Genomic DNA, 27,903 nt, shown 5'->3' on the forward strand with positions numbered 1-27,903 from the left:
TATTAGCTGTTTAATTCATACACTGAACATCTTTTATTTGCAAGAAGGCTCCACGTGGCACCTTTAGCAGACACGTCGGGGAGAGCATGAAAAGTAGGTGATTACTTTCACAAGCTCGATCGCAAGATATTTCCTGCATCTCTGCACGGCTCTTGTGTTAAGATCTTGTTGCAAATGGAGTTTATCCTGCTCAACCAGATGAATTTTTACTAAACTGCGAAACTGTGAAAAAATGTGACATCAGCATTTGAATGTGTTTAATCCCATTTTTTGCTGTATTAAATTACCGCAGCCTATTATCTCTCATCAGATGTCATAAACCGATAAATAAAGGGATGAATGCGTAGAAGGCTTTAATAGGAGCGTGCACGCTGGCGGGGGGCACCTGTGTAGGCAGCTGGATTGTTAACTGTTGCCATGGCAACTACTACTCGCTGGATGTCTGCTTGTGAAGCTGCAAAGAAATCTGGTTTCCCGACACAATGGGATGATGCAAAACAGGAAATATTGGCCACTAATTTGCATACTGCATTAGTCCCTTGAGTAAAATTAGCTGCGTGTGCGACTTGGTAATGCTGCAATTAGGTCGAATTGTTTGATGGTGAAATAAACTGTTAGTATCTCACATTCCTTTACATTATGTGCTACTTTTTTCTTCTTGCACTCTCAGCATATTCAAGCACATTGTGGGCCCTAATAATGTGAGTCTGAGGTGCGTGTGAGTGTGATAAGGTCACACTGCAGTGAAAAGAGATTAATGAAGGTGCTGCAGGTAGCTGAGACTGTGATCCCTGCGCTGACCTGAGCTCTCAGCTGTCAGTCCAGACTTCATGCTGGTGGATGGGGCGTCATGTCATGAGGTCAGACACACAGCCATCAAACATCCCCTGGAGACTTACCACACACACACCTCAGTGTAAGATTACAGTTAATGGATGCCTCTGCTGTGGTATTCACCCATATTATTTTCAAAGATATGTGTTTACAACTGTTTTTTTCTGCCATGTTCTCCTTTTGTGTTATATGTGATCCAGCGTGTCTCTGACTGATCATAGCCGAGCCTTCACTGCTGCATATCTCTGTTTGTCACATCGTTTTCAAATGATTCAGAGCCAGTCTATTTTTCTTTTTTAATGGCCCGCCGTTTAGTGGGATCGTGATGATAGTTCTCTTTGTTTGTGTGGTGACAAGATTATCATCGCCACTTGGAAGAGAAACACTAGTATCAGTGACAAAAACAAAAGGCAGCAATGCCAGGAAAGCGCCACAAAAATGAAGTTTAGAAACAGCAAAAGCAGACTGAGGACTACGAGGTGATAAACTAGAATAGGGAGGTTAGGGAAAGTCTAGTTTTTTTTGGCTAACATTTGATTTAATGAAGATCATTACTCAACCTGCGCCATCCTAACTTATCTTACTAAGGAATTACAAGGAACTATTAAACAAAACCAGTTCTCTCAGCTTTCATGTGAATGGAGAAGAAAAACCAGTATCAACATCACGTCACAATCTGAGGTACAGAACAGCATGTTCTCAACACTGGTGGTAAATACAAATAATATGGATGTCAAGATTACAATAATACAAAAAGATTGTCCAAAATGCGATAAAATATTATGAATCTGTGCAGCTTTATTAAAAAAAAAAGTCGTTCAGTGATCTTCATTCTTGTCTCGCCCTGTTTATATTCATGCGAAACATTACATCTCAGTCAGTCTTACTTTCCATTGGATGAAATTATAAATAGACTGCCACTAATGTGTTTCAAATCTTAAAAGACCTGCAAGTGATCACTTTATGGCGATAATCTGCCGTGGTCATGCAGAAAAAAGTGTGCACTTTCACTTCACTGTCAGTGGCAAATTTCTCTTACGTAACATCTGAATTCTGAATCTGCTGCAAATCCTTCCAAAATGCCCCGGAGTGTCTTAAATGCGTAATGATAGGACTCAGTTGTAAGTGGTCATTAACATTTCATCGCATGTCATGTCTTTCATCTCTCATGGCGACAGCGACGTGGAACTGTTACATAAGAGACATCTACTCTTGTCTCGTTTGATTGACACGCCCGGGAACGTGTCTTGGGGGCGAAGTTAAAGTTTGGGGCAGAGGACCTGCTGGTGCTGAGGATCGCTCCACATCTCCGCATCTTCGCATCAGCAGTCAGCGGCCTTTGTGGCATTGGTCAAAGGGGAAGAGGCCCTTGATTTCAGCTTAGCCAGAAGCATCCTGAATGTACTTCCTGCTTAGGCTGCCATCTTGTCTCTGAGCAGACGGGTCTATAGGGGATTGAAGTCAAAGGACGCCCTCCTGAGACCATCACCATCTCTGAGCTGTCAGTTCCTTCCGCAGCTCTGGGGCTGAAGAGTGAGCGGGCTTACTCAAAGGAGAGATGACACTGCGGGACTCCGTGATGCTGCTCTGCAGACATGCCGCATAAATTTAACTAACGTAGCTTTTAATGCCACGTATCCCTGCCGGCGGAGCGACTGTCAGTCTGTTAGATTTTTCATTGCGACTGTCAATCAAGGCTGTAAAACACACACATATACATGCGCGTGCACATGTACAGAGCATTTTACTGTAATGTGATGACTACCCCTCCCCCGCATCATCACCCACAGGAATAATGTTATTATTTAATGCGCCCAGCACCGCCCAGGACACAGGGGGCTTTTGGAGATATCAAATCTAGACCCTCTTGTCAAGGGGCAGTGAAACAACAGAGCCTTATCTTCTGAAGCATTGTAATTGAGACAAGGCTGAGGCATGGGCCTTCATTAGTTGATTGGCTGGCAGCCAGTAAGAGAGGGAGGAGGGGAGGGACGGAGGGAGACATAAAGAAAGTCTACAAAGGCAAAGCGGGTGTCTGACTTAACGAGCGTATCATTTCATTTCACCAGCCTTAACATCAGGCGTATCAGGACCATAACAGAATAATTAGCTCGTCGGTGTAGACTGTATCGCAGGGACGGGGCTTAATAGAATAACATTAGAGCTCTGGTGCTCTGATTGTTCTGCAGTTTCCATCAGATGTCGTACCTCTTTGCCGATGAAGGAGCTCGACAGAGTAACAATGGACCAGAAGAAAATGCCACAGCTCAGGATGACCTTTCTGTTGAAGCGGTCGCCCAGGTAACCGAAGATGGGAGCTGCCACCATGAAGCTGCAGATGAAGACTGCGGAAGAGAAAAAAGGGAAAAGAGACATTATAGTGACAGAATGTGACATATCTCTTTCAGTCGTGGCATTGCGGTGTCATGTGTTACTTCGTTGCACCGTGCTGTAAAACTCCAGCAGGACTGAGGCCAGTACTTTAAGCTTTCAGGTCCACTTATTAAGCCAAGACCTGTCCAGATCGACTGGGCGATACCAGTGAAGGACTGCCAGAGGACAGCTCCATTCAACTCCAACCAATTAGGATTCCATTACACCTCACCTACACCAACTACAAGAAACCCGGCGAAAGAATATTAAACACAGATGATACAGCAATGGGAAATGTCACAGAGAAAGGTGATGTAGGTTGTAAAGGATTCAATTTGTAAAAAGACAAGGCAGTGCCCTGCACAGGGAGGATTGTAGAAGCTACAGTGTGGAAGTCAGCCAAATACAGTTCGTAGAAATCGAACAAATCAAAAATGGAGTAGAGGAAAAAAAACATGTCAGGGTTTAATGTATCACTACTGGAATGACATTCAAACTGACCAGATGCAAGGTGATTAATATCAATATATCACATACCAGCACTGATTCTTTCACACTTTCTCCCAGGGACAGGAGGACCGTGGTGCCAGCCTGGCCATAAATAATTCCTCCATCTTAATTCCATACAACTAAACCTATGTCCCAGTGAAAGGCACACAAGTGCTTTTAAATGTGTTTCCCTAATTGCCCCACTGCTGACTGGACAACTAAGCCCTCTTTCTCGGGGCTTTTAGTCAATATTTATGAGGACGAGCAACCCAAACAGACCTGAATTTTTAATGCTCTCAAACCGAGTTTTGTGTCTTTGCAGAGGAGAAAGGGCAGAGATGTTACTCTTGACAGCGGCGAGGGGAGCCGGGGAGGCAGGCTGGAGTGTTTTGACACATCATCAGCATAAACATACAGAAGTGGAAGGGAGGAGAGGAGATGACAGAGAGAGAGAGGAGAGGAGAGGAGAGGAGAGGAGGGGAGAGGAGAGGAGAGGAGAGGAGAGGAGGGGAGAGGAGAGGAGAGGAGAGGAGAGGAGAGGAGAGGAGAGGAGAGGAGATGACAGAGAGAGAGAGGAGAGGAGAGGAGGGGTGTGTTATATAAGACACAGGCATCACAGCTGTGATGCAGAGGCCAACCAACAGGATAAGAGACAATAATCAGATTATAGCATAACTGTAGGTTATGTGATATCATGATATGATAAAAAGAAAAAAGAAAATGTACTTTTGGAATGCTATTTTGGGGGAAGAATTACGTAAAAGTAAAGTAAAAGCAGTCATGTGACATTACTTTGTTGCCGGTATGTCTGTTATCAGTTTATTTGTTCGTTGTCTCTAATTTAATTCAGGACTATGGACATCATAAACCCTGGGTCTTCAACAGGGGGTCCGCACCCCCAGGGGTCCTAAAGACCGCCCTACACGTTGTTGTAGGCACAATATAAATTGCAACAACATTTTTTACAAGTCCAGGACCCCTGCTGTAACACTGTGCTACCATTACCCATGTTTTCCTTCTTCTTCTTTTTTTACCGCTATTTTCTTTCTCTTTTTTTGTTGTAATTGCTATGGTTTTGATATTGAGGCTTTAATGTTTTGCCATCTTTCTGTTTATGGTTAAAGAAAAACCTCATGAAATATTAGAAAAGCAAAGAAAAGGAAAAAATGATTCTGGGAAAACATATGCTATTCACATTAAAAGCACAACTGTGAGAATACTAATTTTCATAAAGCTGCAAACAATAGATATTCTGCACTGAATAATCAAACTGCTGAGGGAAATACAGCGCCAGTGATTCCCACATTTTCTTATCCAATAAATTCGAAACCATGGTGTCAACGCCACCGGCTCATTTTCCAAGCTGACAAGTACAAATTAGGTTTTTTACACCAGCACAAAGGCAAAAATGATTCATCATTTCACAACTGAAGAACTTTTGCAGGGTTACTGTTTGGGGCAGGCTTGACTTCATTTTTGTTTGACTACTATTTTATACAGAAACACCCACTCTGGTCAAATCAGACGCCCCCCCGTGTGATCTCACTTCTCATTTTAAGAAAAAAGAATCCCATTTCAGCAGGTGAAATGTAATCTAAAATCTCATTTAAATCTAATTTGAATTACTATTAATGAATGAATCAGTCACAGTTTGGGTCTGGGATTACTTTATCTGCTCGTTCCAGATAATGAGTCTCTCCCACCTCCTCTCTACAGAATATCTTGCCTCTCTACCTCATAGTGTCACTCCCCTCCCTCGTGTCGCCTGCCTTTCACCTCCTCTCCCTTTCTGCAGCCTCCATCACGAGCGCCTATGTGGCTAAGTGCTGCAGGTCTATTGTGTAATGCTAAATGACTCTGATGACTGCTCAGTGCAGGTCCGGCTCTCTAGAGAGCTTCAGTGGCTCACCCTGCAGCCACAGCGCTGCTGGACAGACACACACACAGACACACGCACAGAGCGTGGTGGCTGCAGTGCACACTGGAGATAAGACGAGGGAGAGGTCCACAATCACCCACCACCAGCTGGTTCCACACGGTTTTTAAAGCCAGGGGAACAGAGATCATTATTCAGTTTGTCAAAAATACACGTCCACACATCATTAGCCGGCTTATTTTCAGTCATTAGCAGGACCACACATCACCAACTCTCTGTGTTTTATTTCATGTGATTTTGTGATTTGTTGATAAGCCACCACATTTCCTTGCGGCCCATTATCACCTCTTAGCAGTGTCAGCACGCGGGAATAAATCCAGGGTTTTTTTGGTTGCTCGCATTTATGCACTGTTAACCTCGCTGCTTATTAACCTCCTGTTCATATTGGTTTAATATCCTGCATGTTTGGTGTGAGGACACTATACAAAAGAAAAGCAATAACATCAGCTCCTTGCATACAGGACTTGGCAAAAACCAATGTCTGTAAAACCATTTGTTGTGTTTTTTAATCCAACATTCACGTCAGATCAGCGACCCAACAAAGCATTTTTCTCAAGAAGCTGCTTTGAACTGACAGGATAATAAGATGAACTACTGTCACACTTGAGTTACGAATAGATGTTTTGTTTCCTCACCAAGAGGCATAGGGGAATACTGTCATGATGTTTATTTTAAACAGAAACAGGTACACCCTTCTCAAGAATCAGGGTGCAGCATCAAATTCTTTCTAATCAGAGTCGGTGCTGACGACCCTGCTGTGCTGTCTGGTTCTCTTTAACCTACATTGTAGATCTACACGGGGGATACAAAAAATGAAGCAGGCCTTTGTTTAGAATGACAAAAAGACATCCGGCATTGTAGAAAATGTAAGACTGTCGATCAAACGTGTTGCTGTAAGGATTACAGGACACAATACACAGCACAATATGGATTCACAAAGGAGACACCTGCTGCTCGTCATTCTACAAAAACCAGCACAGGGAATGTTTCATGGTGCCATTTTGTTTTAATGAATCCATTGTTGACATACAGTCAGATTAATCAGCCTTATATAAGACACATGCTGTCACTGGGACAGGATGCACACTAACATCAGATGTAACCTTTATGGAGGCTCATCTGCTCCCAGGAAATACCCTGTCACTACAAATACTGCCCGTAAAATGATCTCCTGTCAGTCTTCTTTGAAGGCTGCGAACCTACAGGAGCAAAAATAAAGAAATCTGTCAGGCTTGGAGGCAAAGATTTCCTCCTCCCAGTGCAACTCAGTTTGAGGGATCCGGCATGTTTTTTAAAGTAAAGCTGAAAATGTTTGAAAAGGTATCATACGTTTACTGCTGCAACAATTAGTCAACTAATCAACTAGTTGATTGATCGAAAGTTATCGGCAACTATTTTGATGATCGATTAATTGTTTCAGTTATTTTTCAAGCAAAAATGACAAACATTTGCTTCTTAAATGTGAGGATTCTCTGTTTTTCTCCATCATTTATGATAATAAACGAAGAGTCTTTGACTGTTGATTGGACGGAAGAAACAATTCCTAGACGTCACTTTGGGTTCTAGGAAATTGAAATTAGCTTTTCTTTTTACAACTTTTTCTTGACAATTTATAGACTGAACAATTATATGTGAAAATAATTAGTTGCAGCCCGAGGGCATACGAAGTGATTAGTGAGAATAGACTCAGTGACAAGAGAATAAATGTGTTCAGTCTATTTCAAGACGTTGCAGGAAAAGACAAACAAACCATGACTAACAATAAGTCTTCACAGATGGCAGGTCACACCCAAAACTCTCAGCGCAGACGGTAAGAACTGGTAGGAAAAGCTTAATTATTTATTTCTTCATTTGCAGAGGATATGTCTAATTTCTGCGGTCTGGAAGATCTTAAATTGCCCTGTTGAACCGCAGCTGGAGCGATTACAAATGTTTGATTGACGTACAGTAAGCAGCTCTTGTATATGAAACATGTATAAAATGCTGCCCGTCCTCACAAGTCACATTCCTGCCCTGGCCACTATTGTCTCTCTGTTTATGCTTGTTTACGCAGTGGAACACCACAAGTCCACATGTTTGTGTGATCTCCACAGTGCCATCAGAGATAAGTCCTGGCTAATCACCAGAGATGGCAATCTCTCATAAATAAAGTAAATGTGTAACAAATATTGAGCAGGAAAGCTCTCACAGCGAGGAGGTGCAGACATACTCGGTGGATGTTTACACTGCAGGCCGAAGGGGAGGAAGAGTTTCCAGAACCTCATTTAAAGAACAATGGTCAGCTGTGACTACTTCTGAAGACAGTGAGTGACTCAAGCCGCGTTTTCAGTGTAATGAAAGCAACATTTCCTTCCTGCTTCCTCTATCGCGCTATTTCACATGAAACGCCGCTGTTTGGATCTAAGAATTTAATATTTGTAAGATTAGATGAGCGATAACAAGGAGGAGATGATGAGGAGAGCAGATCATAGTTAATGTAGAGATAATAATGGGATTTTCCAGCGCTGGAGGCACAACAAAGACTTTTTAAGAGGCAGGACATGTTCCTGAAGGAATAACTTTGAATTTGATAATTACAGTTTTCACTGTTGGCGTGTAATTATGATAGCGATCAGTGTTGAATGCCAGCATTACATAGACATCTTTTTCTAAAGGGAAGTGACTCAATGGTAGACTGGAAAACAGCTTAAACAAACCCTACAGTATCGACTCTGCGTGACATCCTGCCTTTATCGTGAGGCTTATGTGACATATTCCCCTCTATTAGCTCAACAAACACAGACTCCTTTCTATTAAAACCATTGTTTATCTCATAACGCCCTCCTCTTAGGCTGGGAGTGATTGCCAATTCTGCACCAGAGGCATAAGCTGTGCACTTAATTAATGGCAAGGACATTTGTGACTAAATTATCATGTATAGTCACAACAATGCTGCAAAGCCACACGATAAATATGGAGATGATTCAGTGTAACCTTACTGAGTTGTTTGAACAATTAAGGTCATTTATTACCGTCGCCTCGTCCGACTGCAGGGCCCCCTCTGAGGCCGGTCTAGGAGAAGAGGTGGTTTTGTGTTTTAAAGCCTCCACAGAGCAGATGAATTAATCACTATTCTCCCTTATCTATTTCATTCTCTTTGTAGCTAGGGTTTAAAGCGAAAAGCTCAAAGTCTCTTGAACTTCTGACAGAATAGATAGCAGCAGTGAAAAAACTCAAAATTTTCCACAAAGAAGACAATGAATTCTAATTTCAGTCTTACATACGTGAGTCAGGTAGGAGTGCCAAACCGGTCCCAAAGTGCTTCAAATTCTTAATAAGATGCTGGACATATTTCTCACAGACTCTCAGAGCAAATTACATCAATTACCATAGTCTTTGCACATTCCATGTGGGGACAAAGGCTGTCTAAAGGTAGGAGACACTGGTGGTAACATTACTGCGTCGGTGGGTGGTGTCAGAAACAGGTGAATCATGCTGCATGTGTCCGATGGTTACCTCTGTCTAATGTGGCTGAGGCTCCGAGAATGTAAGATGTGTGTTTAGAAAGATGATAGCCTGAAATATATTTAGTGTCTGCTTACTGATATTTAAAACGGTCTTCTTGTGAAGTGGAACAATTCTTGACCTTTAAACGAGCAAATGTTTCTCACTTAACAACGAGTCATTAAGCCTGCAGTTATACACAGTATGGTGAATGTCAGAGAGTCCTCACTTCATCATCCATCATCCTTTATTATCATCACCATCAGAATCTATTACCTTTTATCATTAGAGGCTCCTTATGCTCCCCTTTAACACATTATGAGATGGAATGTAACTAAGTGCATTTACTCAGGCAATCGAGTACTTGAGTACATTTGACTTGAGTATTAGTATACAGTATATACTGTACATACATACAAATATATGTACAATTAACTTTTACTATTACTTTTGATACTTTGGTACATCTAATATCAGACATTTAAAGACTTTAACTCAAATACTTTTTGTCAGGGGTGGAATTAACTAATTACAGCTACTCATATTACTGTCATTAAGTCATTTTTTTTGGTTACTTGTACTTTTGAGTATTTGTTCAAGTCTGTAATTTTACTCGTACCTAAGTATGCATGTGGGATACTGAATATTTGGAGAAACAGAAACCTCATTGATTGAATGCCCACTATTGATAATACATTTAACATCAACCAAAAAAAAACCAAACAAATACTCTGAGTAACAATCGAGAAAAATACTTTGTACTTTTACTTAAGTGTCATTTTTATAGCAATAGTTTTACTTGTAATACAGCAATGTAACTGACCTGTACTTGAGTGCAGATATTTAGTACTCTTTCCACCAGTGTTATTTGTATGGGTGACCTTCCCTTTTACCAAGGTAATATTTTAACATGGTACTGGTATGCTATTACTTGAGAGTGACTTTTGGGTACAACACTGCTACGGTAATTGTGAGTTGGTAACACAGCTGTTTAAAACTGAAGCATGATCCTCTAAACATTATTTTAAAGCACTTCTAGTTTGCTTTTCAGTTTGGTTGATGTTTGGTTGATGCTGTGTCATGAAACGTACTGTATGGTACAGAGGAGCCTCTCAGAAGCTCGCTGCTTGGTGGAAAAATAGAAAGTAATGACAATGAATGTAGGTGAATACAATTGAACAAGGTGCATCCCCACTGGCAGACCCCCCCTTAACACACACACACACACACACACACACTATTCTCCTGCCTCACAGAAGGAGGCTGGAAACACCGGACGTCCAGCTCTGGCTTTGATTGGCCAGCAGAACAAAACCCCCGGGGATGACTCACTCCCTATGATTCAATGCCACTGTGAATAGAGCATCGGAAGGAGATGCACGTATGTTGAGTGTGTGTATGTGTGTGTGATTGATTGATATTCACTGAGCCTGTGCAGATGCATTTCCCTATGAAACACTAGTTTCCCCTGTAGAGAGCACCTGTGAAGCTCTGCATCCGGCTGTGGGATACCAGGCGCTCAGCAGCCCATTTGATCCTTTAACAAAAAGACACTCGTCCGGTTGTGTGTGGAATAATTCACATTTCTCTTGACGGTGACTGACAGTCATTCAGATTGAAAAAGTGGAAATGAAAAGCACTGAAAGGAACCTTAATTCCCCACCAATGCAGATGTACACTTAAAGTATTCTGCTACTTTCAAGTGCTCCCTTTAAGCTCCCGCCACTGAGATTAGACTCTTGAAGTAAAATATGATTTGTCACAGATTCAGGTGCTCCTGCTTGGAAATTAAAATCAGTTTTTATTCAGTATAGAAATCAAGTGGCGTGGAAGTACTTTATGCTGCAGTGGCAGGATGCAAAATGGAGGAAGAACTATTTCAGGGGCACGTTTGATTCTTTGGGATATTGCAAAATGAAAATAAATTACCTCAAGAAGCTGAAATAGTAACATTCATCAGTACTTGCTACCATAAGGGACGTAAACCAGTAATGTATAGCAACACATTACATCATTATTATGTTCTCTACCTGCTTAAAACCAGATCTGATCAATTTAAATCTCTTCCTGTCATTGAGTTTCTCTGTTTTTAGGTTTGGAATTTGGGTATTTCCCACCGTCATCCTCGCAGCTGTGAAACCTGACAGTCAGGAGACTGTCTCACTGAGGGACAACGGTTCGAGGAATCCGACCATCCATCAGCTGCCACAGACAGAATTAGAGGAACAGGAGAAGCACATCCTATCTGCAGGTCTGTACATGTCTGCAGGCTAGGCGTTGTCGTTCGGTGCCATTTACACCGCGGAGCGACACTTTGACCCGTTCGTCGTGGACGAGGTGTGTGTCTAGGTGTCGGCGTTCATTGCATAGCAAACACGTCGCTTCCATAAATACAACTTCCCTCTTCAGTGCCTGTTGACTCATCTCCACCTTTGTGCCCTTTCTCGTCATCGCAAGGTTACCTGCTGGCTGCAACCGGAGGCGTTTGTATGAAGAGTAAACTATGGATGAGTAATGTCTGTTAGTCAGTAAAACAACTTTGTAACTCTGTCTGAGACACTCTCAAGTCTAAGTTAATATTATCCTTATTATCATATAGATTAAATAACTCATTTTATAACACCCTGTTGGCCAAGAGCATAGATTACTGCGACAAATACCTCGGAAAATGCAATACACTCTTTCACATAAAAGTTCCACTATGCAGCAACAACAGAGACACATGGACGCAGTGACACACAACTGATCAAAAGACACCAAATGAATGAATGTGTCCACGATGTTGGACTGCGTGTTTGGCAGGAGCTGCTGGCTGACGCGTCTTCGACAGCACCGCCCACTCAATCTGTGGCAAAACAACATTCTTTTGTAGTTTGTTCTAAACAGGGTGAACCTTTCACAATAAGAGCACCTTTTTAAAGAAACTTTTTGGTATGTTTGCCATTAAAGCCTGCTGTCTGTACAGATGCCACAGGTGTTTGTTAGTGACCAAAACTGATCACCAGCATTATTGCACATATGGAAAAGTACCAGAGGTTTTCCACTGCAACACCTTCGCAAATTCCTCATGAGTGAATCCACGGTTTCCAAGAAGGAAGAGATGGTTTAGCAGTTAAATACCAGCATGACTGAAAGGAACACCTTCATATGTAAGAATTGGCCATCTGTCAAATTCATACAAATAGGGGCAGCATATCACTAGTGTAACCGCTAACTGCTACTAAATGTATCTCTCATTAGTTAGCAGTGTAGCTTGCGACCCGGTTTACAACGCTAGCACAGGAGCTTTGGAATGGGACGGGCCTGGGCTAGCTGGTTAGGATGCTATCATCGGTAGATTTCTCTGCAACACAATAGATAGATGTCAAAACAGTTCTCATTCTGTTGATCATTTAGATCATCTTTGAATGTTTTCAGCTAAAATTCCTTTAAATGGAAACATAATGTTATGTGTGTGATTTAAATATTGTGTAGAACAATGGTTCTCCTTTGGGTCCTTTTCAGTGTAATTCCTGCCATAAGTAACACAATTACAGAATGCATGACTACTTTTTGTTTCATAAACTATGTGTAATCAAACATCAAAAAGCAAAATGATCGGGGCATCTTATCTTATTGTCAGTTTTGGGCCCCTTGACGTGAAAGATAAATATAAATCTCTGGGTAGATATTTGCAGCTGAATTGTGGCTGTGGAGACTTTAAGTGAGCATGTATTTGTTTAACAGAATGCAGCCTGGAGGTTTGAACTGTCTCTGGTGTATTATATTTAACACAACACTAAAACTAATGCTGTTTACTGGAGTGCTGGGTCTAATAAAAGACAGCTGTGTATCCATGTGGGGCACAGTAATTTACTCTGCCTCCTTCGCTATCATATTCAGATGAAACAAGAAGGAGAGAAAATCAGTGTCATTACTACAAAGGCTATAGAAGTTTACATATATTTGATTATCTTCATCTTGCCGCTGCTGACTGATAATGTGCAGAGAGAACATTAATGCTACAACCAGAGAGCTGAATAAGGAAACAGGATATTCCTTTCAGTCATCACCAAGCAAGCAATGTTGCCCACTGTGGCAATAGTTTGTTGTGATTTCTATCAGGTGTGTAGTACCGGTGGGAGCGGCAGCTTTGTTTTCTCCTTCCTTTAATGATTAATGGGACTGCCTGTGTGGGGTGTGACACATAGCTTTGGTTTGAGTCGGACACCAGAGCCGACCAAAACGTCTCAACTCAGACATTCTCATACATCACATCCCTGCCTCCTGGATTCCCCACAACATTTCTGCATTCCTCAAATTTCTGATCACCGCTAATTCTCTCCGAAACCCCTCCGTTCTGACTTCACCAGTGTTGGATTACCAGCGCGTTGGCTGCCGCTCTGATAAATGCCACATGCAGCCTGGGAAATACCCGTGCAGCACTCTCTCGCCTGTCTCAGCAACTCTGCGGCTAATTCCCGCAGAAGCTGCCATCAAGTCCAACCTAAACCCCTCTTATTTCATTCAGTCTCTCAGCTACTGAGAGCTGATAGCTTGTCAGTGCAGCTGCAGCAGATCTCCCCGCTACCTGCTCAGTGTGCGAACTGCAGCTGGAGAGAATTACACGCTGCTACAAATACCAGGCCGGCTGGCAGGAGCACGCTGGAACATCATCTTTTGCACATCACCGGTGCATATTATAAGCAAACACATATGGTAAGAATAAAGTAAGGTGGTTGCTTCTGTCCTTAAAAACAAGAAGCAGTAGTGAGACGTGGATTCAGTTGAGTTCCAGACTGCGATCCAGGCTGCAGCGCTAGTAAAAACATGCACTTTTTTTCTTTTTTTCCCAGAGACACTTTCCTGTGGCTGGTGACATGGCATCACATGCAGATCCAGCAGAACTTAGAGCTTGAGTTTTTCTTTCCTGACATTCTACAGAGGACTCTGTTTGTCTGTGTCTGTGTTCTTGCATGCTTCCCTTGTTATTGGGACAAATGGGATAAGAAAACAAGGGCTGACACACACACACACACAGACACACACACACACACACACACACACACACACACATACAGGCACAAATGACTTCCACAAACCGTTCACACTCTGTTAATGATGAGTGAGAACAGAGCAAACGAGGAAGCAGCAGCCCTGTCTTTGACCTTGACTTGCTGAGGTATGTGGGATGGAGCACATGTGTTTGACCAGAAAGGGCGTCAAGTGTGTGTGCGTGTTGGTGTGTGCGTGCACGTGTGTGTGTGTGTGTTTCTAATTGATCTGTTGATGTCACACGGAGCAGAGGCTCTGCAGCAGCCTCCCGTGGCTTCAGGCGATCGATCGCTGTTCAGCATGTTTTTCAGAGAGGCGAGAGAAAATATCACCAAAAGTCTTGTTACCGTGAATGCTCGATCGCTCCCATAACGACCAGCAAAGATGATGAAATAGTGTTAGTGCGAGTAGAGATCTGATAGGACAATTACATGACGAGGGTTTGACAGCATACATGTTTAATTGGCCTTAAAATCCTGATTGGATTGGCAGTCACTCATCGCCGCCGCTATTGGTTCGTCGACAGGAAGTGAGGGGGAAGTAGACGGGGAGCGGGGTGCCAATCATCGCCCAACAGCTGCCCTCCTCTGAGACGTGGCCTATAAAAACAGCCTGAGACACAGACACACACACACGCTGTGATGTCGTTGCATCATTGGGTCATCGTTCTATTCTCGTCTCAGCGGGAGAGCGGCCGCCGAACACCGTCGCATCGCAATCATTTGGCTTTGGGAGTCAATAGCGGAGAAGATTAAACCTCGTTGCCATGCACGACCGCGGGGAAGAAGTCACAGGTGGCTCTTTCTTTGGCCTCCATTTCCCTTCATCCCTCTGTCGCCTCTGACTCCTGTAAGGTGCCAGTGGGAGTGACAAACAAGGCAACAACAGCTGCCAAACTGCTGATAGAGAGAGGGAGAGAGAGAGAGAGAGAGAGAGAGAGAGAGAGAGAGAGAGAGAGAGAGAGGGAGAGAGAGAGAGAGAGGGAGAGAGAGAGAGGAGGTACCGAGGGATACCAACGAGGGCAGGAGACAAAATAGGAGCAGCTGTGAGTGGCCAAAACAGCTGATAAAGCACCACTAGCTCCACTTCCAATTGTAGAAATGTTTGATTGACACTGATCATAAACCTATATAATTGTGGACACCTCAGAGGCGGTAAATAACAGGTTCCAGAGAGCCACTGAGCCTTCAGCGGCAATAACCCGACTTCAACTAAATACAATGCTGCCTTCCTGCGGTTTAGGCTTAAAACTCTTTGTGGCGAGTTTAAGTCTGATGTGTTAGCAAAGCTCAAGCCTTAAGTCTTACACAGCACCTGTGGCCTCATTCCTTACAGCTCACATACTGGCTGAATGGCAGACTGACACCATGTTAAGACTGGGGCAATGTCAGTTGGGGTGTGTGTGTGTGTGTGTGTGCGCGCGCGCTGGTGTCGCGTTTCAGACAAGGTGGGCAGCCACACACACAGAACGGCGCAGACAGTCTGCGAGCTGTTTTGAGCGCCTGGCTCCTTATTAAGCTGCTGCCTCACTGTACATCCAGCCTGACTGACCCCAATAACTCTGCTTCCACGCTGAACCAGTGGTGGATAATTACTGCGCAGGCTTCCATTGTGAGAGATAATTCGACCCATTAAGGCTTATTTTCTGATTTGCCTCCAAGCACTTGAATGCAATAAGTTTAGCTTGTTAATAGGAGGAGAGAGAAGTCTCTCAGATTTCTCAGTCTGGTAAAGAAAAGAGAAAACTCCCCTGACTAAAGGTAACACCATCTAGGTGAACCCCCTCTCCTCTTCCTCTCTTCCATTAACCCCTGGTGCCCTCTGTACCCTCAGGACTGGTCCTGTTCACAGCTGTGTGCAGGTGTCACTCCAGATAGCCCCCGCCCGAGGGCCATTATCGCAGAGGCCTGTCATTTCCAGTGGGAGAGCAGAGCCGTCCTGGTGCTCTGACAGCTCTGCTGAGCTCAGGTGAGAACGTCCCCGCCTGCAGATGGACGGGGCCGGAGAGCTCCAGGCTCATGCCTTTCCCCTAACCTGACTGACAGATATGAACAGCTCATCCTCTTACACAGAGACCTGAGACCTCAGCTCCTCGGGCAAATAATGACACTCGTGCACACACACACATGCATGCACAACAGAGATGAGCACATACCTCAGGTCAATTTGTGTTACGTAAGCTGCTTTTGAAAGGGTCGGCGTTGCCAAATAACAGAAATAACTGGTGGTGCGGAGGCTGAGCTGACCACAGGGTATTTTCCATGTGTTGTCCTTTAGCATGACAACACCAGTTTACACCACCGCACTGCAGAAAGCCTTCATCTTACCCTGCCAGTCAGTCTCAAGACATATGTTCATAATTTTCCTGCCAATATGAGCGTGATTATTGTACTTTTTCTTTTCCAGAAATGTGTCAATTTGGGGGTGGGCGATATGGCTTAAAAATTATATTTCTATATGTTTAGGCATTATCAGGATGCACAATCTTGATATTTTAAAAGCACTTCATAAATTCTTGCACCGGTCTTCAAAAATCTAATTTCACAATATTTTTGACCAAATACCTTGATCTCAATACTCGAGATGACTTTACTTTCACAAAATATAAACACAATGACTTTTTTTTATAAACATCATCAGTAATGTGGATATAATGACTACAGGCAGTTATAAGAAAAAGTCCAGTAAGTTCAGAAAAATACATCATTTTACCGTAATGCAGGAAAAGACAACGCTTATGTCGTCTCATGATATAACAATATCAAAAATCTAAGATGATATACTGTCTCATATCATAATAATATCATATATATTGTTGAGCCTGAGTGTCATTATCTTAAAACAAGCTGTGAAGAGGGACATATAACAGATAATAACCCGCTAAACTTGATTATAAGAAAATTAGATTTAACAAGTCAAAATAGACATGTCTTGGAGCGCAACAATCAAAATGCAAACACTGCAGCAGGTCTAAGACACTCCTCCAGTGCTAAGGCAGGCTAGTGTTTCCCAAAAGCAAACAACTTGTCAGTAACTCCCAGATATGGGAAATTTTTCATTCCAGTAGTTCTGATCCAGGGCCAAAGAAAAGGGTCAAAACGATCCTTTTGCACAAGCTGAACCAGAACAGAGTTCATGATGTGTGTGATTCTGACTCACACTGTGTTTGTTCTACGACTTGGATCCAGCAGTGTGTGGTCAGTGTTTTTTAAAAGTGTGAGGGTGACCTGGCAGCGGAGGAAGAGAGAAAGCCGCAGCGCACACAACGCCCACGGCCTGTAAAACACCTACGTTGGCAGTTTGCATTCCCAGGTGGACGAGAGCTGCCAGGACAGAGGGAGCGAGGAAGGAGAAAGGAAGGCCGAGCCGGCCTGGCCTGGCCTGCAGGTGCTCACAGAGGCAGGGATTGTTCCCTCTTGAGATGGAAGTGGGGGGATGGGGGAAAACCAGTAGGGACATGTGCATATTATAAACATATACACACACACACTCACTTAGTCCCTTCCAGCACCCTGATTACGTCAACCTCCTAACCTCTTCTTCACACCTAGGCTCTCTGTCTGCGCCCACCCGCTCTCACAGCTCAAGGCATGGACACCCAGCATTCCTCAGGCCCCTGTGAGAAAGAGGTCGGCTGGGGATCAGGGGCCAAGCGGAGTCTGAACCGTGACAGGCCGGGACAGGCCAGGCAAATCAAACACACAGCGGCCCTGCTTTTAGCCCGGTCAGCTGGGTGCCTCTTAGAGACCTGCAGACGGTGCAGAGGACAAGTCAGCTGCACACGCCCCTCAAATAACACACCGTGTGTGTTTAAGTGTGTGAGCGTGCATAACGCAAGTAATGAGCCAATGCAAACAGAATTAACAGTCAAACACACCTCACACTTACAGTTTCCTGTTTCTTGTGAAGATTTAAAACAAATTTGCAGAGCGTGCTGGTCAGAACAGACATCACGTGGAGATGTCAGTGTTCAGGCACCCTGCTGATAAAACAAACTAATAAAGGCCGCTTGATTCAACACCATTACCAGTCGGTACAGGCTTCATATGAGAAGCTCTGGTGTGAAATTGGTTGTGACTATTTCATTTTTTGGCTACTGCTGCGTAAAAAACGACTTAAAAAAGGAGCTAAAGAAGAAAAGTGTGTAAAGCAGAAAGAGTTGCTGATGGAAAATTAATTGAGCGCAATATAGATTCTGGGTGGAAATGAGTTTTGGAAATGATGAAATGGCTCATTCATCGAAAAGCCAACAGAAATTACAACACTGATTTCTTTTTCCTGCTGGATATTTTTGTCCTCAACACGCCATTCAGCTCGCCTAAAGTTAGTCTAGGAACATCAAGTGGAGGAGGAAAACACTGGGCCGTATTCTTTCCCCCCTCAAACTCAAACCTGCCTGCTTGCCCTCAATGGCACTTTGTGTGCAAGTTTGTTGGTGTTTGAATGAGTTTGAGGGCACATGGAGAGAAGACTGGCTCCTGTCCTCCACTGAGAGGGCTTTGCAAGGTATCTCCCTAAAAGGTGAATTCATTGGGGTCTAGAGTGGAACAGGAAACCCTGCCCTCGACCCGCGTCCTCAGACGCTCTGGGTACATGCGTGCAGGCTCTCTGGAGAACAGCCTGCCTGGCTCACGACTGTGTTTTCCTTTTCTGTTGACCTGCCCTGCTGTTGCTGCGGCTGCTGCTGCTGCTGCTGCTGTTGTGAGGAAGTACCACCCCCGCACAGTCAGAGTGCTGCTCAGGAAATATAAAAAGCTTTAGGTGCAATATGTAAGAATGAGCCACCTGCCAAATTCATACTCAAAGCAAATGGGGAGCAGCTTTATCAGCAGAGTAACCGCTAACTGCTTTTAATTGTAGCCGCCATTAGCTAGTTAGCTTGATTAGCCATGCAGCTAGCTGTCCGGACTGGGAGCTCAGGGACTAGATGTGATGGTGTTGACACAGCTAGCACAGGAGCTTTAGGGCTTGCTGGTTAGCAGACTAACTAACTAGTTGACTAGCAACACCTTACATAGACCTCATGGTGTCAAAACTGTTATTTCTTCAAGATCTGTTGATGACTTTTATATGATTTTAACAAAATTCTTCCACATTGCCCCTTTAACTTAAATATTTTTAGAAAGTAAAAAAAGTTGCATGCTTCAAACATATCAAAAGTGTTGCTGGTGTACTTTTCAGATACTCTTCTGACAGTCATGGAATGAAAGTACTGTACTTCAGCACAACCATTTTCTGTTACTATGTACTTCTACTTCACTACATCATTGTGCTTTTTACTCCATTACATTTATTTGAAAACTTTAGTCACTAGTTACTTTGCAGAGTGAATGCTGCATCATTTATTTAATCTGCAATAAGATTAATAAAACACTGATTCTGATGATCAGGAAGGTATTTTCAGGTATATTTTTACTTTGACTTGTAATTTTAATGCTTAAGTACATTTATTGCCAAAAATGACTCCTGATACATAAGGACATTTACTATCAGACACTTTAAAACTTTTGCCCAGGTACTATGGTTGTCTTTCACTTTTACCAATTTAATATATAAACGTGATGTCTTTACTTCTACTCGAATATGACTTTTGGGCGCTTTTTACAACACCGCCCTCTGATCAATACTGCAGTTTTCAGGCTTCTTCAAATCACAGCAGCACTCGGAGATACAAATTCTTGCAAAAATTAAAACATATCTTGAAGTTTTAAAGAGTGTGGCCAACAAGAATCTATTTCTGTCTTGTTGGCCAGAACAAGCAACAATGAGCCAATTTTTATCTGTTTTCCTGAGAAAACTTGAGTTGGTTTCTTTTCAAATCCTGCAATTAGAGCACTTTAGTACATATAGAGGAGAAAGATTAGAGCAAGTAAATAAAATGCATGAATGATTGTTGATTATTTGAAATTAACTCCACATCCGAGCCCTTCTTACTATTTGTGTGTGAAAACATTGCAAGCATTGTTGCTGTTAACGGGGACTTAGCTTGTATTTCAGCATGGCCATTTACAGGAAGACAAGAGGCTGATTGGGATCAGAGCCTCTACCTTTTTTATCGCTCCATCCAATTTAGCGAACATCAGAATATCAGAGGTACACAGCAATTACCCTCGTCATGCGGTGAAAGGGTCTAGCTGTTGAGCTAGAAATTTCCACGCATGTAATTATGGGATTAAAGGTGATTTACCTGTTTGCAACAAGCCGATTCCACTGTCTGATTGTCCGTAATGCCGCTGGATGTCTTGCACAACACCTGCAAACAGGAGCAGAGGGGAAACATAAGTGTGGTTACAAGAGATAATAACAGTCATAATCACAGGTATGAAAACGCTGAACTCTGTCTGGCTTCAAAGCTAAATTAATTCTAGCTTTATGAGAGTGTTTTGTGGCTTGGGATTATTGCTGGATATGATGGATAGCTAATACTGGAGGGCTATCATTCACTTAAGATCCCTGAAGAGCAATATAACATCCCGATAAGTGCTCTCTTGGCTGCCATGCAGTGCTTTACTTAAGTAAATGGCAGCAAAGACTTTAACTGAAGGGTGTTATATAAGAACAATGTCTGGTGTTAAACGGCTAAACACACCTTCCGTTAAACGCTCACACACTTTCTCCGCCATTAGCTACCCACTGGCTCATGTAAACAGCTCCAGCGCAGCGACTGGAGTTGATTTTGGCTCTGCCGGATGATGCTGCAACCGACTGCGTGAGGTCAATATTTCTGCTGGCTCTCATCAGTCACACAGACACACAGAAGCACCAACACATAGTTCTACTGCGAGAAACCACAAGGTCTTTGAAGTCGTCTTCATCTTGTTGCTTGTAACCCAAGAGCAGTTATGCTGGAATGGAGGAAATGTACATTCTGTGCGTGGCTCTAATGCCTTAATGTGAAGGGCACCTGGTGCTTGGCCAACAGTCATGTTGACGGCTGAATATCTGCTCATCAGATCATTATGACTCGTGTGTTCAATATAGCGTAGACTGCAAAGCATGCGCGAGAAATCTCATAAACTTTTTAACACTTCATAAACATCAGAAGATGAAGATGAAGAGGAAGATCAGAGGGTGATAAATTGCGAGTAAAGAAATCCCTTTATGGCTACCGTACCATTTTAAGCAGCAGTAAACAAGAAGCAACAAGTCTCGTCAAATGAACTCAGCTCCTCTTGAGACCACCAGCTTGGAAAGGTTCAAAGTCTTATTTTTATAAGCGAGAAGAGAGGAGAAAAGGAATAAAACATCTCTATCGGAGAAATCCTGGTGTGCTTGGTGGTGCTAGCTGACTCTCTGTGAAACTGGAAGGCTGGTCCTGGGGATTGCAACACAGCTCATGAAAATGGAACAGCAGCGGCATGACTAACATTTTAAAAAGCTGGCTGCCTCTGATCCGTCTGCTCCTCTCCTCCGTGCCCACCACACCAGCGTAACCTAGCATAACCTGACCTCCAGACTGGTGCACCTGCAACTTTGAGACATAACTCATGCAGAAATGTCCTTGTCATCTCGGGGATTGTGCCTTGGAAGATGATGAGAAGGATCACAGCCGTGCGGGCAAATAGCCGCACCCCACATAAAAGATGTTGATTCTGCTCCGCTCGGCATCGCCTCGCCTCGCTTGTCTATTTGTCAACAGAGAGGCTCAGCGTTTTTTCAAAGGCGGTGCGATGGCGAGGCAGGTGCAGGTTGGACTGTAAGTGGGAGCAGAGACATACGTCAGATTCCTGTCATCTGAGTCAAACCACCTGCTCGCATTCTCACACTACAGGCAGCATTCTTGTCCAAGCGCTGCACTCACAACTCTGCGCCTTGTTTCTCTTTCATAATGATGTGGCTTTTAAAGGTGCTGGTTTTCATCCAGTATCAGTGAAACTCACAGTTTACACTAGCAATAATAAATCATTGATTTGCTACCTCACATCTGCTCAACATGTGGTGACTGTGTTTCTTGTTAGCACACAACTAGGCTAGGCTATATATCAAGATTATATTGTTATCGGTATATGAGACCGTAAATCTTCTTAGATTTTGTGTATTGTTATATTGTGGTATGACATATGTGTTGTCTTTTCCTGGTTTTAAAGGCTGCATTACAGTAAAGTGATGTATTTTCTGAATTTATCAGACTTCTAGAGTTCTACTTGTTCTAATACTTGCCTTTACCTACTTGTTCAATATATCGACATTACTAATGATTATTTTTGAATAAAAGTGAATAGTTTCACAATCAGTTTCGATCTTGGGAAGGTAGAAAGCTCTCCAAACTAGTTCTTAGACCATCAATGATATATATATATATATGTTGAGTTTTTTTTTTTTAACTGGTAACTAAAGTTATCAAATAAACGTATACTAATATATAATACATATTATAATATAACACTCAAGTAAGGCGCCTCAGAATTATACTTAAGTACAGTACTTACTTGAGACACTGAGACCTTAATTTTTACTGCAAATGTCTGTCAGTTCCAAATATCAGTTATCGGCCTCCTTGATTGCTAATACTCATATCGGTATCAGCCCTGAAAAAAACACATCGGACAATCCCTGATATACTGCGATGTTATTTTAACGCCATATCATCCAGCCCTGTAGCACACACCGTGGCAAACGGCCTCAAGACAGGTAAGACTCAATTTACATTTCTAGGCAGGTAAATCTCAGTTCATATCCTGTCAAAGTTAGGGTGGATAATAACATCAAAACTGAGTTATTTCTCTCTCAGAATAAGAGAGCAGGTAGGTGCTTGCCAAGATGACCTGCCCCCCTCCACTCTCTCACGCACACGCACACACACACACACACACACACACACACACACACACACACACACACACACACACACACTTATAACCACTTCTAATCATACAGCACATCAGGTTATCATCCCTACATGGCCTCAGCAGCAGACAGGTTGGCTGTGACCACGACTCTGCCTCCCCCCCTTCCCTGTCAAGCCTGTCATACAGCGACAGCAGTGTTTAACAGTGTACTGTACAACTGCAGCTGTACTCTAATTAGCCTGGAAGAAGTGCACGCACACACACACATACACTTACACGTACACACAGCCTGCTGGGAGGGGGATTCCTACAGCAGATGGTGGAGCGTCCCTCCTGGACAGAGTCTGCATTTGTCTGAGCCACACCCTAGTCTACAATTACCAGACAATTAATAAAGGTAGAGTTGGCAAAATGTGCTGTGAGATTAGGAAACCAGAGCTGATGTAGAGCTGTAGCCACTGTGTGATAAAGTCTTGCCGTGACAACGAGATTAGATCTCGCAAAAACATGAAAATATTACGCAAGAAATTCATATGTTCCTTTTTTTAAATTCCAGCAGCTAAATGTGAATCCATTTAAGTAAGTGGTGGAAGTCAGATCAAAGCAACAGTGTTTATTGTACTATAGATTCAAGTGCAATGAGCTGAGTAATGGACTGTGCTAATCTGTAAGGGATTACAGAGAGCCAGCAGCTCTGTGTTTGTGTAGCGGCCTATCACGGCTATCATCTCTGCTCTCAGTGAGGCCGTTTAATTCCTGGAAATCAAACTGTCCTTTTGCTTTCTCATTCTTCCTGTTTTACATGGTCTCCACTCCATTTCCCCTTCCTCAAATCGGGCTGTAACTGTCGTCTCTTCTTCTCTTACCTGAGATGAGCGTTTCCGGATTTTTCAGGCCATCTTTTATAAAGACAAAGAGATTCAGTGAAGTGTCTGATTGCGAGGTACCACAACCCTTGCCCAGGCTGGCAGCGCCCAGTTTTGCTGCCATGGCAACGCTGTACGGGCACTCAGACAGATAAAGGTCAAGAGACCACAAAGGAACTCAGCTTTCCAAATCTCTGCCTTTTTCTAATCCTCATCGTGGCTGCATCTGAACGGCGCATCTGTTAAATTACACAAAGCCAGAGCTCCATTATACATTAAGAGCTACGTATCAGGTCATCACTGTGGCTGTGGCAACATTGATTGCAAATCTACCCCAAAGGATCCATTAAACTGAGCAACGTTAATGAGTTTCTCAAGTCTCGGGCCTCCAGGGGTCTGTTCTCATGTGAGGACGATGCCAGGCAAGAAACATGGCAGGAATGTGGATCTTCCTGACGGCACACAACAATAACACCAGCTACTTCCACCTTCATTCAGTGTAACAGCGAAGCACACTCATAGCCACTCCCTCTGACACAATACAGTCCACTCCCTTGGATTAACTGGAAAAACAATGAGCAGAGCTTGAAGAAGTCATTAAAGTTAACAATGCTTTGTCATTTATTAAACATTCTCTGTTTGAACACACTGCTGCCCTTCAGCTTCACTTGTTTTCATAATCAACCGACTTGTTCTGTGGCGTGTGACAGCACAGTGCAGAGCCACATGTATGTATTTTCTGACACTTACGGACCCCGTTCATGAATTTATTGTGATGCTGAACTGTACATGCAAACTGCACGGCTGCAGGCAGTCAAAACACAGAGTTGACACAGAGTCGGGGGGCCGGCGTGCAGCTGACACTTATTCCACCCTCTCATAAAGTCTGCCTTTATGACCACTTTTTTTTTTTTCAGCGTGGCTCAAGAAGAAATGACTCAAAATTGGTGAACGTTAACACGCCACAAATGCTGCATTTAGAGCGGTGAATTGTGAGTCAATAGTACTTTCTTTCAGTCGCTGCTGTTTCAATTATAGACTGCTCACTAACAGGAGAGGATTTATGAATCTTATAGATCAGTGCGGCTGTGGAAAACTGCCATGATGTTCACAATACCCCCCCCAAAACATACGAGCTCTGACCCCATCTAACACACTACTAACACATTGGCTGTTATTTTCCTTTATGTTCGTCTTGATCCAGAGGAGATGTTTAACTGAGGACACTGCGTGCTGTTTTTGCAAGGCCAGCTTTCGTGCTGTGACGCACGCTGCCAGCATTGCTCCTCTGGGACCACCATACACTCACAAATACACCATAAGCGAACACACACACGCCCACTCACACCACACCCCGTAAAGCCATACACAGATTTACACACACATACTGTAGAACTCCATCAGCTCGGAGAGGACAGATTTCATATCAAATCCCCAACCAGAATCCCAGACTCCAGGATCTCTGGCCCCCCTTTGCTTCTATTTCTGCTCAGAGAAACTAGGCTAAGAGGAAGGAGAGAATAGTGGTCCAATTTAACGGTGACGCGCGGTGGAGAGAGACAAAGCCAGCCGGAGATAGAGGAGTCATGAGGAAAGAAATAGGTGGTGGCCACAATCGGGTCAGCCTGCGTTGGATTTATCTTGTAAATCATGTGTTTCCATTGTTTATATATATAGTATGTGTGTGTGTCTGTGTGTGTGTGCGCGTGTTCCCCTTTCCCCTGGTTTCACTGAGTGTGTGTCTGAGTGAGAGGGAGCCAATGGATGGAAGTCATTCATCCTGGCCAGAGTGTGACGGGCAGCGGTGAACCGCTCTGCTGATGTGGCCAGATCCTTCCCCTCCATTCCTGCAGAGGGGTGATCCCTTTTCATGTGTCAACCCCCATCAGTATAAATAGTCTGGGAAAGGAAGAAATGGGGGGGACATAATGAGTGAGGAGAAAGTGCATCTTTTCTGGTTGTTCTTGTGACCAACGTTTTGGATTTGTGAGCGACAGCAGGGAACAGCAGCGCAGAGGCAAGCCGGGCTGCAGAGCGCCTCAGACTGAAGCGAGGAGAGAGCTGACCACAAATATGCCCGACTGTGGCCGGCGGGCTCCTGACCGACTGCTCTCCTCCCTTGCCATGTGGCCGCAGTGGGCGGGGGAGCGCTTTTTCCATTCCACTTCCTTTCCCTGCCACACAGAAAGGAAACGTGCTGCAGATGTCTGGGAAAAACAGCGGAGAGCGGCCTGCACGGGAGGCCTTCAGAGCTCCTGCAAGAGCATAAAATCAGCAAGAGATGGGGCGTGTGTGAGTGCGCTAGAAAGTTCAAGTCTGGCTGCCCACACAACTTCACCCAAAACCACTTGTAGAGCACACTGTGTGAGAAACACAGCAAGATCTTAAGAGTAAGAGTGAGAGTCATAGCAGAAGTTGGTGGTAGCAACACGCCAAGAAATCTAGCAATGCACGAAGAACGGAGCGAAGACCATGCTGACGAGCAAACATGACAGAAAGCAATGCACAATTTTAAATATACAAAAGAAATGACTTTGCAAATGACTTTTGAAATTTTTTCAGTCTCGCTGTCAATTTTCACTGCACACAAGTGATGGGGAGGGGATATATTAATTGAAAGATATTACGAAATAACTTAGCTTTTATAAGGTTTATTTTTGTTTATTTACAAATTTTACTGTCTCACGATTTGGACAGGTTAGATAAATTGCTCAATAATATCAATATTAGGTCGGATATGGCAGATCAGACTGCAGTGTGTTGGAGGGAGAAAAGTCACCCGACTCGACTCGACCGAGAAAAAACTTGGAACTTGCGTGAGACTTGGACCAAATGACTTGAGTCACATGTCTGGATGGTACACATTAACATAACGCTGTCACATTCAGATTAATACACCTGGTAATATATTCCTTATTGACATCTATTCAGTATTTCAGCAAAAATACCTTTTTTAGTTCAGTTACTGAGAATAATACTAAAACTATTGCTTATACCCAAATACTGTAACGCACTGTGCAATGTTTTGGCATCTGATAAGCTTTCAATTCATGGATGTTTTTCTCAAGCTGTACTTCCCGAATCATGTGTCATATTCTCACCCGTAGCAACACTCCACTCCACACCAAAGTATACTAGTTTACACGGTTTTCTATAATGCCAGGAAATGAGACTGCTGGTTTCAGTTCATCTTCCTTTTTTTTAATTTCTTTTTTTTTCATTGTTTTGCTTTCATATAATGATATAAATGTTAATTTTAACCAATCCCAAGATTGAAAGTGAATGTGGAACTCAAGTTCATTATGATTCAAATACTTTATTTGTGCTATATAAAGCAGGTTTGAAACCAAAAGTGTAAAGTCAGTGCATTGTTGGTTTGAGTTTGTGTTTCTTATCTTCATTTTGCTGATTCCGGTTTGGATGCCATTTCAAGGAAATATAAGTCCTTAAAGATGACAGTTTACTTGCTACCATTACACCCCTGTACTACACCAGGGCGAATGTATTCAAATCAGAACTGCTGCCACCGTGTTAGCATGAATATTCTGTTATAACAGTGATGAAGCCCCTTTGACATTTGAGACAGCTTTCACTCTAATCTTCTAATTTGTGACAGCCAAACTGGGGCAAAATCAAATTAAAGGCCTGCAGGTTTGCCAGCCTTACCACTTTGATTAATCAGGCTTTTTTTCTTATCCTAATTTTCTTTCACTAATCAAAAGCTTGAATTCAGCTCAAGGGCCGCGGTGCATTAGTCCCAGCCGGTGCGTGCTAAATATTTGATGGTAGTGGAGAGACGCATAGTGAAGCATCAAGGGAGCAGACTAAACCTATAGCTCATCAATAATACATCCAGCGCTGGGCCACTTGTTCGTATGAGATAATGCATTAGATGTATTGGACGGAGATGCGGTGAAGCGAAGCAAAGGTATTTGAGCTGGGATGAGACTGTCTGACTGCCAGGGGAACTCCGCGTGCTGCACTCATTCACACCATCGTCTCTCAGGAATACTGAACAGCAGTTGAACTCAACCTTGAATGTGGACCCGGAGGAGGGTTATTTATGTGGAATTTTGAAAAGGAGCCACGTTAGCCGTAG

General features: G+C 43.3%; 1 protein-coding gene across 2 annotated transcripts in view; it reads right to left on the reverse strand.

Moving 5' to 3' along the window:
• The window catches only part of spns2 (SPNS lysolipid transporter 2, sphingosine-1-phosphate), a 70,060-nt gene that overhangs the window by 28,907 nt on the left and 13,250 nt on the right, over positions 1 to 27,903 (reverse strand). For both annotated transcript variants that reach the window (XM_084373141.1, XM_084373142.1), the window contains exons 2-3: positions 20,337 to 20,402; positions 3,043 to 3,179 (exon numbers count right to left, since the gene is read on the reverse strand). In XM_084373141.1, the coding sequence (XP_084229267.1) occupies positions 3,043 to 3,179; positions 20,337 to 20,402 (203 nt within the window). The remainder of the gene's footprint in view (positions 1 to 3,042; positions 3,180 to 20,336; positions 20,403 to 27,903) is intronic.

The sequence above is a fragment of the Pagrus pagrus genome, assembly GCF_965226575.1.
Source record: "Pagrus pagrus genome assembly, chromosome: 14".
NCBI lineage: Eukaryota > Metazoa > Chordata > Actinopteri > Spariformes > Sparidae > Pagrus > Pagrus pagrus.